Genomic DNA, 13,225 nt, shown 5'->3' on the forward strand with positions numbered 1-13,225 from the left:
ATATTATTAATAAAAAGTTATTGAAAAAGATGTATGTATAAAAGGATTATGATATATTAAATTATAAAATTTTAATAACCCATAAAATTTTTTCATTCTAACTTATTTATTGAAAAAATTAAAAAAATTTATTTTTGGTGGTTCCTTCTCTCCAACCGAACGAGACAAACAAATAGAAAAAAAAAAAATCAATGCTGGCACCAGTGGTTATTTTAACCGAAACTATAACTAGATTGAATATTTTTAACCTTATTTACTTAAATTGATTTATACTACCTGTTCTCGTACACAGTTATCCTTATCTTATCCAAGATGCCACTTGCCTGAAATTATAAAAATAAAAATAAAAAAGCCAATACTTCGTCAGGCAACCCGCTGAGCGGTAAATGAATAAATGCGTTCAATTAAATAATTTATAGTTAGTTTAAAATTCTATGAGAATTGTGTAAAAGACTTATCATAAATGAATCTAGAATTCTCAAATAATTAGAGTTGAAGTCCTCAAGATAGGAAAATTAAAACCAAAAAATATATATTGAATGAGGTAAACAATTCTAAAATTCCTTCAAGCTTTTTAGTCTTTCGACAATATAAAGAAGAGATTTGTATAATGAACTATTAATCACGAGCATATCCTATGAGAGAGATAGATAGAGAGAGAGAGAGTTCTTAATCATGAGCTACAAATTTTACTTCATAAATAGAGAAGGAAATCTCCTCACTTGGACTTTTCATAAAAGAAAGTTAAAAATGGCTAGATTCGAAATATGATGAAAAGAAAATCTTTCAAGTGATCAAAAGAGGAAAGTTAATACAGAGTCGAGGTGGGAGGATCAAAGTGATGAATGGCTATGAAAGAGAGGGTTCTACCCAAAAAATGGAGGATGTTCTATAATCATGGGGAGATGGAAAATCAAAGACATCGATAACAAACAAAGCTATATGAAAAAGAGAAAGTATATGAAGGATCTTCTCAACAAAAAGTGTTTAATATGGGTTAGAAACGCTATATATAATGTATGAGAAGGGGTGGGGAGTGAAATGACAAGGGGGTGTGGTCACAAAAGAAAGGGATCAAGCCAAACAATAAGAAGGAGAAGTAAATGTTAAGAGGATGCATTATGGTGGAGACTAGAGAGCTAAGATGGCATGCAAACCTCAGCAAAGCAAACCCCACTTCTTTCCCCACCCCAATGTTGAAATTTAACTAAATGATAGGGTTCAGCATATTTCCATTTGGAGCTTCCATGCAATGACAATGTAAAATAAATATTTACTTTAGATCAAATGCTTTTTTTTTTTTAATTTGTTTTTGGGAATGATAAGTGGCTATGATAATGGAGAAATAACATTCTATAACCACCATATCATATTCTTTTAAAAAAGGGTTTATTGGCTTTACTTTTTCAAAAAATTGCATACATCTTGAAAAAGCTAGTTAATTAATTTCTTATATAAAAATTACCACTTGGCTTAGTCTTACTAATAATGATTATAAATAGCATTACAAATTGGTTAATTCGCTTCACAAAATATAATTAAAACTATAAATAAATATTAACAATAGCCATTAATTTCAGAAATATCCCTCCAAAATTTTAGAACTCGCCGACTATAAACCCAGACGCACACTAGCAGCGGCCGACCCACCCCTGCTTTCCCTTCAACCAGCAATGTCCTCCCCCGCCCCCCTCAACGGCCGGCCAAACCCCTCCGACAACTTCGCCAACTTCTTTGAATCCTGGCTGGCCGACCAGAACCGCGACCTTCAATCCCTCCTCTCCGCCGTTTCCTCCCCTCCGCCCCGCAATCGCGACGAAGCCGCCGCCCACGACGAACACCTCCGTCCTCTTCTCTCCACCGTGCTCAACCGCTATGAAGACTACTACCACGCCAAACAAGCCTTCGCTCGCCGCGACGTTCTCCCCATGTTCACTCCAACGTGGACCAGCTCCACCGAAAATCTCTTGCTATGGGCCGGCGGCTGGCGCCCCACTATGATTTTCCAACTACTTTACTCCAAGTGCGGAATCCAAGTTGAGTCCCACCTGGATGATCTCATCGGCGGCGCTATAACCTGGAACCTCGCTGATGTCGACGCGGAGCAGCTTCACCGCATTGATAAACTCCATCAGGTGACATTAAAGCGCGAGAAGGAGATATCGGAGGAGGAGGCTGCGGCCCAGGAGAAGGCGGCGGATGAGCAAATGGTAAAGCTTTCTCATGTGATTACAGAGATGGGTGGTGGGGAGGAGATGATGGAGGAGGAGATGAAGGCGAAGAGGGAGGCCATGGTGGACGTGCTAAAAAAGGCGGACTTTTTGAGGATTGAAACACTGAAGGGATTGGTGGAGATTCTGCGGCCGATTCAAGCGGTGCATTTTCTTATTGCTGCGGCTGAGTTGCATCTCCGAGTTCATGAGTTTGGGACAAGAAAGGATAAGGATAAGGATAAGGGTGCAGACGCGGAGGAAGCAACGGTGACTGCGACGGGTGCTGCTTGAACGCCGGAGGCAATGTGGTGGCGGGTTAAGCAGAGGAGAAGATTAATTATTTTAAACTTTTGTCATGGAACTCCCTTAAACCTGAGATTATATATTTTAATTTTTATATATAACAAGAAAATTTTATCCGTCTAATTATTTAAACTATTACATTTTGGTCGTCCTTCTGTCATATGGGCGGCTTCTGCAAGGATGAGGTGCGATAATTGATGCTGTTGTCTTGTTTCTCTCCATGCTTAAATGCGAATGTTTGACCTTTGATATTCTACGATAATTTTAACCTATGGGTTGACATATCAAAGTTTAAAAAAAATCCTAAAATCGGAACAAATGTAGAGAAGAAATACTTTTTTAATCATTTTCCGAAATAATGCTTTAATCTGAGTGGAAAGATACGTGATTAAGCCTTTAGTTTTTTTTTTTTAAGCTTAAAAGTTTTTTATTTTTATTTTTATTTTGAAAATTAATTCTCAATCACAATTTTAAAATAATTTTAAAAAATAAAAACATGAAATAGCAATAAAAAAATATCTTTTAAATTTACATTATATTTTACCACTTACTTTTTTTATCACTATAATAGTTGAATGTTTGTTCCAAATTGTTGTATGTTTGAACATTCATGATGGTAGAGAAAAGAGTTTAGCATTCTAGCTTTAAACGAAGATCTAACACATACAAATAAAAAGGAGAATGGTGTAAGAGGTGTAAGATACACTAAAACGTAAGACACTAAAATTTTTTTTATGTGAAAATTTTAGAAAAGGAGAAAAATCATGGAGTCTAACCTTGTTGAAATGATTCCACATGTGTTTGTCATTAATTACAAAGGATGCCCTTCTGTGGGAGAAGACATTAGTATAATATAGCAAATATATATCATACAGGCCACATTATATTTTTGGAGTTGGAAGAATCCAATAACGTGAGAGATGTTCTCAAGAGAACATTGCCTCATTCTTTTGGTTAGTATTGACCATAGTCGAGTGATAGAGGTTATAGAGTGTAGTCAGGCGATAGAGATAAGGGACTGTAATCGGGTGACAAAGGTTAGAGAGATAATAATCCTTGAGCGACAGAAGCAAGATGGATCATAGTCGATTAGCGATAGAGGTCAGAAGGATCATAGTTGGACGACTAAGGTCGGAGGGACCATTGTCAGACGATGGAGGTTTCAAAGCAACAAAGGTTAGACGAATTGAAGTCAGCAGACGATGAAGTTGAAGGGACTATTGTGCAATGATGGTATAAGATATTATAGTCGATAGGCAACTGTGGTTGAATGGACTATAGTCGGGCAACAAAGGTTAGAGGTAGGGGTGTCAATATTTGACATGACACGAAAACCCAACCCAAACCTGACTCGAAATTTTCAGGTTAGACCCAACCCGTATCCAAAATGGGTCAGGTTCGGGTTCTCGGATTCGACTCGTTTGAAAAATAAGTCGGGTTCGGGTTGACCCAACGGGTTACCAGGTTAACTCGAAAACCCATTTAAAATAAATGCCCTGCTGCCCGAGGACCTGCCCACCCCTGCCAGGCTACCTACAGACCTGTCAGCCCCCTGCTAGTTGCAGCCCGCGTAGCTGCGTGAGCTGCTGCCACAAGCCCGAGTCTGCCCGCGCGGTTGCCTGCACGCACTTGCGTTCGCACTGGTGATTGCGAGCCCTGAGCTGCTCGTGAACCCCCACGCGTGACCGTGTCGGCGCACCCGCCCCGCTCTGCAGCGCCCGCAGCTCGCTCGCGCGCGACCGTGTCGGCGCACCAACCCCGCCCTGCAGAGCCCGCAGCTCGCTCGCGTCCACACACCCTCCTCGCACTGCCACACCTTGCCCCACGTGCTCGTCCTGTGTTGGGTCGGGTCAACCCGGCAACCCGCTGGATAAGGTCCGGGTTCAAATTTCTGATTCGTTTACCAACCCGGGTCGGGGTAGGGTTGACCCATTTGAACCTGGGTCAGTTCCGGGTTTGACTTGAACCCGACCCGTGACCCAAAATTGACACTCCTAGTTAGAGGGACCTTAGTTCGTCTGAAACAGAGGTTAAAAGAACCATAGTTGATAAGGGATAGATGTTAAAATAACCATTCTCATGTGATTGTGGTCAGAGATACTGTAGTTGGAGAGTGAATGTGGTCTTGCAACGTTGTCACGTTGGATCAAATAATCATTCTCATGTGATTGTGGTCAGAGATACCGTAGTTGGAGAGTGAATGTGGTCTTGCAACGTTGTCACGTTGGATCTGAAAGTGTAGCGGTGTTGTCTATAAAGGAGCAGCGACGCAAGAAAATATCATTGTGGCATGGATGCTCCTTGTTATACAGTAACTCTAGAGGTGACATGTAATACAATAGCATTGGGTCACTTGAGCATCGTGGTGTTGTGTCAATTGAGCATCACAAAGCTCGGAACTGAAATAAGATTATATAAAACATAAATTCTTACCAACTCACTCTCTCGCTCTAATTCTCTTTTGCTTGACCAGGAAGGAGATTAACTAAAGAGGAGGGGAAGAAAGGAAGAGAGGAGAGGAGAGAGAGAAGAGAGAGGAACATCTCAGAGGCTTTTTCGTCCAACACTTTATTACAATTTTTTTTCTATTTAAAGTGACTATACTTAACTCTTATTTTGGATGATTTTGTTTTCTATAATTTTAATCTTCTCAAAATTGATAAAATATTTTTCTTCTGATTTATCGAGTTTTCACACTGTAACTTTTCATGCATGATAGATGTAATATTTACAAGCATTTTGACTATAATATTATTAAATTTTATTGGCTAAATGGGAAGCTATAATTTTTTGAAATAAATACATATTATAGATATTTATAGATTTCTTTGCATTTCATGGATTATAACATTTCAGATATGATATTAACTATATTACATAGAAAAAATAATAACACTAATATGAGATAAATGCTTCTTTTTATATAAGCATGGAAGGAAAGTTGTTAGTACTAAAATAATACATGTTTTGTGTTAAAGTATACTACCCTGTGCAGGAGGGTAGCCATACATGACTTTATGAAATAAAAGCTTTGTTGTGTGATCATGATTGTAGCCTTTAATCGATAGACTGATAAAGCTAATAGGTAGAGAGTGACAACTCTTCATTAATTATTAAAAGTCATTTGTGAATTGACTTAAGATAATGAATAATGATAGTAAGATACACCGCGTGATGACCAACTAGTCGATAGTTGGGGTTAAATTTAAGACTAATAACCAACTAGGTGATAAATGGGGTGGAAGAATGACAAACCACATTAAAGATGAATGTTCTGCCTTGCTCTTCATAATTTTATTAATTATTGCATTAATATGATGATACATTAAACTGATTGATAGATATAACTGAAGTCATAATGATATAACCTACATTGTTACTGATATAATATAACACAAAATATTGATATGGTTTATTGATTGATAGTTCTTTTTCTTATGATTTGATTTTTTTTTGTTTGCTTTATTGATCATATTAATTTTATTATTGTTAGCTATAAATTTTATAGATTTTTTCTTACTTATATTGAGAGACTATTGATTGTTGCTTAATAAGGCCTATAAATAGAGCATGCATATTGATTCTTTTATATTGCATTAAACTAAGTGGTAAGTTTTGGTTACTTGTTGGGCTTAGTGTTCATTATGTGGTTTTATATGGTTTAGGAAAAAGTAAGGAGCCTATTGGGTGAGGCTAGGCATTGTTAATAATTTAGTTGTATTTTTTTAGCTTTCTAGCTTTATATGTATTCTTTTCTAGCCGATAGTGACTTTTGTACATATTATTTTGAGACTTTTGACCATATATTAGAATGTAAATATTAACTATAGTAATGAAATTTTATGTTATGTTGTTTAGATTTATTTATATTTGTTGAATGAGTTGTTACTTAGTTTGCATGTTTTACATTCTTGCAACTTGTATGTTTTGATGATTCTAAATATTATTATTTTCTCCTAACATATTTTGGAAGAATTATTTTTTGTCTTGTGTATAATAACATTTTAGGAAAATCATACTCTAGAATGTTGAAGACTTCAAATCAAGTTCAGCTTAGAATATTTCGTAAATTAAAGTTTGTATTTTTCATTTTATTAAGTATGAGAGAGAGTGATTGTAATTGAGTAACTTAGCACACATACACACCGGGGGAGAGTTAAAATTCATAATTTTTAAAACTAATCGTACAGTACGAATCATGTTCGTACGGTATGATTTGGTCAGTTAAAACTCTCAAATGAGCAAAAGAACGAATAGAGAGAGCTAAAATTCTTTTATAAGTACTATTCATCCAGACGATATTTTTCGTTCGTCCCATAACGATGGGCTTTGGACACGTTCGTTCAAATGATAATTATCATTCATTCTAGGACGATTCTCTCTAGATGCATTCGTCCGGATGAAAATTATGGTTCGTCCTAGGACGAAGGGCTCTGTACTCACCAAAATGAACTATTCGTCCAGAAGATATTTTTCATTCATCCTAGGACGATGGGCTCTGGACGCGTTTGTTTGAACGATATTTATCATGCGTCACAGGACGGTGCTCTCTGGATGGGTTATTCCAGACGATAATTATAGTTCGTCCCTAGACGATGGGCTTTGGATTGGCCAAAATGAAATATTTGTCCAGAAGATATTTATGATTCATCCCATGACGATCTTCTCTGTTCTGAAGACTTGAAATTTGTACTGCATTTTCGTACCAATGAACCTTAGGAATAACTGTTCGTACCGGACGAATTTAGTTCGTACGGGATGATTATCAGGTATGAAGGTACTTCGTACTAATTCATATATTATTCGTACGCAACAGTTTTTACACTATTCGTACGCACGAAATTGGATCGTACATGACGATCGTGGACGGTCATAAATTAAAAATTGCAATTTTTAGAAGGTTTTTCGTGTCTTTTCTATAAAAGGTTCAGTTTTGACTGTCTTAAAATCTTTTTGTCTTTTAGTCTTCATGAATACTGAAGGGAGATTGAAGGAGAGAGTGAGAGAGAGTGTTTAAAGAAGAGTTCTTACTACTAGAGAGTGAAGGGTTCACTTGGTTACTCAAAGGTAAGAATCTTTATTTGTAATTTATGATTACTTCACTATTTTCTCTTGTCCTTCTAGATTTCTTATGAGAAAATCTTTGTAGGAGATCCGATTCTCTGCCGACACTCGAGGTGTGTGAACAGCCGAAGGTTCTTTGCCTACACTTGAAGAGTGTGAACAGCCGACGGTTCTCTACCGACACTTGGAGGGTGTAAAAGGATGACAGTTCTCTGCCGACCCTCGAGGAGTGTGAACAGCCGAAGGATTCTCTGCCTACACTTGGAGAGTATGAACAGTCAAAGGTTCCCTGCCTACACTTGGAGAGTGTGAACAGCCGACGGTTCTTTGCCGACACTTGGAGGGTGTAAAGGACGACAGTTCTCTACCGCACCAGGTAGTGGTGGAAGAGACTTTTTGTGAAGGCTTCTCCACCATACTGTGGGGGCAAAAGGAGAGACACTTGTGGTAATAGTGCAATACCTGAAGTGAGAGATTTCAGGGAGTGGATGTAGGTCGTGTTTGACCGAACCATTATAAATCTTGTGTCCTTTTATTTTCCGATGCTTTTTATTTTCTGTTTGTGCTTATTTGTGGTTGAAAAATAATTTCTAAAAAATTCACTACATTTAAATCGGTTTAAGAGGAAATTTTTTAAATTATCAATTCACCCCCTCTTGGTTAGCCTTTTGAGACATAAGCTTAGGTCTAACAACCTAATTCATAATTAATAAGTTTCAACAAGTGATATCAGAGCTTTGTTTCAAAACCAAAAGTTTAAACTACTTTTTGATTAACGACCATGGCTACATTCATAAACCAAAATACACCTGAAGGATATTCGATCACAAGACCTCCTTTGTTTGATAATATCCCTTTTGATTTTTGAAAAACACACATGTCTATATTTTTACAGTCACTTAATTATTGCATGTGAATTTTAGTACAATAAGGGTATACAAAACCAACTAGATTAGTTGATGGCATTAGAGTAGAAACACCCTTTGCAGATTGGACAGTAAAAGAACGTGACTTAGCACAACTAAATGCTAAATATTTCAATAGTTTCTTTTGTGCACTTAAATCAAAAGATTACATACGGGTTTCCACTTGTAAGAGTGAAAATGACATATGTGATAGACTTTGCATAACATATGAAGAGACTAATGAAATTAAATAATCCAAACTTAATATCTTATTGCATGACTATGAATTATTTCGCATGAAACATAATGAATATATTCTGACTTATACACAAGATTCACACAAATAGTCACATCTTTATATGCACTGGGTAGGTAACTAACAAACACTGAAATGGTTAATAAGATACTTCATTGTTTGCCTACTATATATTATGCTAAAATAACTGCGATTACAGAATCTAAAGATTTAAATATTTACTCTATTGACAATCTTCTCGGATCACTAATTGCTTACGAGCAAGGAGTGAGTCAACGAAAGATTGATGCAGGTGAACCATGAAGGGAGAATAATATAACACTAAAAGTGGAGGAGTTAGAAAGTGATCTATCACAACTTGAGGATGAAGATGACATCACACAAAAGACTAGATAGTTCAGAAGTTTTCTGAAGAGAAAGCAAAATAGACGCCAACAATGGAATCGATGTAAATTTAATAGGAATGTTAAGGTTCCAAATGATGTTATTTGCTATGAGTGTAGGAAATCTGGACATATTAAGTTAGACTGCCAAAACTCAAAGCCACTCCTAGCAAGGAGAAGGTAGAGGAGAAATCAACGGTGAAGAAGGGCAAGAAGAAATTCTAAAGAGCTTTTTGGGCAGATTCAACTTCAAACTCATCAGAGACTAAAAAGGAAGAGAAAGTCACCAATCTATGCTTAATGGCTGATAATCTTGATCAGTCATATCAAGAAGAGGTGCGTGACTTGACTTACAATGAACTTTTAGAAGTATCTAAACGCATACATGTTGCATATAAGAAATTAAAGAAAATGCATGCTAGTCTGAACTTAGAGTTACAAGAATTGTAAAGAGAATAAGAGATCCTTAGAAAAGATCATGCTTTAATTGATAACAACCATATGAAATTACTTGATGAGTTTGATGATTTGAATAAGAACCATTAAAATTTAAAATCATCCTATGTAAAACTTGAAAAAGAATTTAAAAATTTTAAGGATGATTCAGAGAGCAAAAATTATCGGATAAACTATACAAATCGTATATTGGAATATATGAATACCTTTTGCAAACTGAAGATAAAAGCTCTCGTGAATAATAGGATACCCCCAAGACCTGAAGATTTCAAAAATTCTATTTTGTATCCAAAATTTATACAATCCATGAAAATATAGAATAATTATAGAAGATTAAGAAACCTATTTCCTAGAGTCAAATATTTTAATTATGGATTATTTGGATATAGCACACACATATACATTGAATAGAAAAACTTATTTGGTGTGGAAGCCTAAGATGCATAAACCTAGACATAACATACAAGCATATGTTTATAATTTGCAAAAATGTGAATCCAAACTTGTTTGGATTCCCAGGTCTAATGTTTGATGATTTTGCAGGATCGCTCTCACACAAGACCTTGGAGATACTACACAATAGTTGCTCAAAGCATATGATTGGAGATACTGCACAATTTATATCGTTGGAAGCTAGGAGTGGAGGCAGGGTTACACTTGGAGATAACACCACAAGGAAGGTTGTTGGATCAAGTATGATTAAAAATCTTAAAAAAAAAATATTGAGAATGTATTACTTGTAGAAGGCTTAAAGCACAATCTGTTAAGTATTAACCAACTATGTGATAAAGGATACTGTGTTAAATTTTTCCCTACTAGATGCATATTAAGCATAAATGATAATAATATTTTACATGGTATACAGGTAAATAATGTGTATATGCTAGACTTGAATTATATCAAAACTCCTACTGCTTTTTATTTAAAAACTATTTTTGATGAGTAATGGCTTTGACATAGGAGACTTTGTCACTCTAACATGAAAAATCATAAGAAAATTATCCAAAAGAACTTAGTGAGAGGTATACCAAAATTATACTTTACTGAGGATCACCTTTGCGATGCATGTCAATTAGGAAAATAGGTGAAGTCCTCTTTTCAGTCCAATAAGGATTTTAGAACTAATAAACCATTGGAGATTTTATATATGAATCTTTTTGGACCCCAGTTGAAACTGTAAGTCTAGGAGGGAAGGTATACAGATTTGTAATTCCGAGCCATCTTTGCAAAACATGATAAAGGTGCTAACATTGAGGGGAAGGAGAGAGCACCTGCACCTGTGTCTGCTCGTGAACCAAACTTTTAAGATATGGTTCACATGTTTGATTATCTTGAGACTCATTTTGATCACCACCTTAATCAAATTGAATCTCATCTATAACAGCATGACACACAGCACCAGCATGATTATATATATATAGTAATAAATCACCCAATAACATACACATTAATACAAAATAAAATAAAAAGTCCTTAAGATGGTTAAATAGCTCACTAATGCTGAATGAGCTACAATCAATATCAAAAGAAAAACTTAAGAGTGATTAATGTGATGCCCTAAGATCGAACTTGGAAGAATTATTCAGTCGATCTATTAAACCGCCAACTAGTAGAGCTATCTATAATCATCAATCAAAGAAAAACAATCTAGCAAAATCTATAATTTAAAACATCAAGTAAACATTTCTATTCATTCTCAAAAGTTCATTTACAATACTCAGGATTTACACATTAATCACGATTCCATCCAGTCATGAGTATAAAAGATAACTATAACAAAAAGGAACAAAAACTTGAAGGACTCAGATCAACCTCACACTCCTTCTCCCTTGCCCTGACCTGAAATTATTAATCACATACAATAATGAGTTTCAAAAAGCCCTGCAGATCACCAAAAACCTACAGTTGAAATCAAAGTACGGTACGAAAGTAATATGCAGTCAATCAGTCAAATTAATATCAGTCACTTGCACATGATCATTGAATCTATGTAAATACGAAAATTAGTAATCAATGCATAATCAATAAAATCCACAGTCATCAGTAGGAGAATTAATAAATAGTAGAAAAATCTATAATGCTCAATAAATCAGTACATACGTCAATTCCATCATATCTTAAAACAGCGGTCAAATCCATAGAGAAAATTGTCGTATCAATAATATTAGTTAAATCAATATCGTATCAATAGAATCAATCAAAACATTGAATAAAGAAATCATCTTCGGTCAATAATATCGATCGGTATGAAATCATATAAAATAATCAAATCAATACATTGTGAAAATAAGTTGAAATCAAATCAATATAGTAAAAGCATATTCTATATCACGTGTTCAGTGTATCATATGAAGCAGATCAATATTCGGTGTACCAATGAATCAATGGTATCAATGAATCTGTAATATCGATGAATCAATAATATCAGTAGCCGTAGTATAAATGAATCAATGCAATATCAATATCTCTATCAGTATCAGTATCTAGTGACATGTACATTATGCAATATAAATAAAATCATGCAGTAACACTTAAACCTGTAAATTCATCAGTAAATCAATTCAATATCAATAAATCCGTCGATATCCGTAAATTCGTACAATAATCAATAAATCAATCGGTAACAATAGAACAATTCAATATCAGTAAATTCATAGAGAAATCATAAGAACAGTACTTTAAATATGCAATTCAATACAATAGTCTTACTCAACAAAGTATAATCACTGGTTATTAAGACGTTTTTCAGTCTTGGAATATCGATGTATCGTTGTATCTGTTGGCTCAATAATTGAGTCGTCACTCCTCGATCGTTGGCATAATCTACTTACGACTCCTAATCGTTATATCACGTGATCAATAGAGGATAACACCAAATCCTTCTTAAAGGAAAATCATCGGCCCACCATCCTATACAGGTAAATCAATCTCTAACCAACAGTTCAACCATACTTTACTTATCTTTTAGTAATATAACAATATTTCAATCATATATCCACATTCGTATACATCTCATTAATACATTGCAATCAACGAACACAATTTAACTCAATTGAAGAAAATCCTTAAAATATCGTACAGTCGACAGAAATCCCAAACATGATCAAAATACATAGTTTCAGAAAATTATCAAATTACCAGAGATCGAATAAAACATAATTTCAAGACTTTTCTTGTACTGAAGCAATATTTTTTTACATCTAGGTAATTTTCTATTAGATAAAAATACTTCTGAATTCAGGATACCCGGTGAATACTTTTCAGAAAATACCAAATTGTGCAACATCATCATTTCTACAACATACTAAAAGTTACGCGGTAAAAGTTTTGTCAATACAAAGATATGCAAGAATTTCAGTAATAGAAACACAAAACTGAGCAGAAAAATACAAAAATACGAATTCTTCAAAATCAGAAATAGAATTCAAATTCCTTACTAAGAGACAGAATTCTTTCAATTGCATTGATGGACGAAAATCGCTCCGAGGCCTCCAAAACTAAGCTTTTCCTTCCTCTTTCCTTTTCTTTCTCTCTCCAGCTTTCTCTCTCTTCAAAATATCTCAAAAATAACTCAAACAACACTTAAATAGAGAAAAGATATTTACGATGGTTCAGACGATGTTTCTAGTTCATCCCGGGACGATC

General features: G+C 35.2%; 1 protein-coding gene across 1 annotated transcript; it reads left to right on the forward strand.

Annotated features, from left to right (window-relative positions):
• Positions 1 to 1,605: 1,605 nt before the first annotated feature.
• LOC110095428 (protein DELAY OF GERMINATION 1) lies at positions 1,606 to 2,627 on the forward strand. Its single transcript, XM_020820969.2, has one exon. It carries the CDS (start codon positions 1,674 to 1,676, stop codon positions 2,502 to 2,504), a length of 831 nt encoding a protein of 276 aa, XP_020676628.1. The 5' UTR covers positions 1,606 to 1,673; the 3' UTR covers positions 2,505 to 2,627.
• The last annotated feature ends 10,598 nt before the right edge of the window (positions 2,628 to 13,225 follow it).

The sequence above is a fragment of the Dendrobium catenatum genome, unplaced genomic scaffold (genome assembly GCF_001605985.2).
Source record: "Dendrobium catenatum unplaced genomic scaffold, ASM160598v2 fragScaff_scaffold_233, whole genome shotgun sequence".
In the NCBI taxonomy this organism is placed as follows: domain Eukaryota; kingdom Viridiplantae; phylum Streptophyta; class Magnoliopsida; order Asparagales; family Orchidaceae; genus Dendrobium; species Dendrobium catenatum.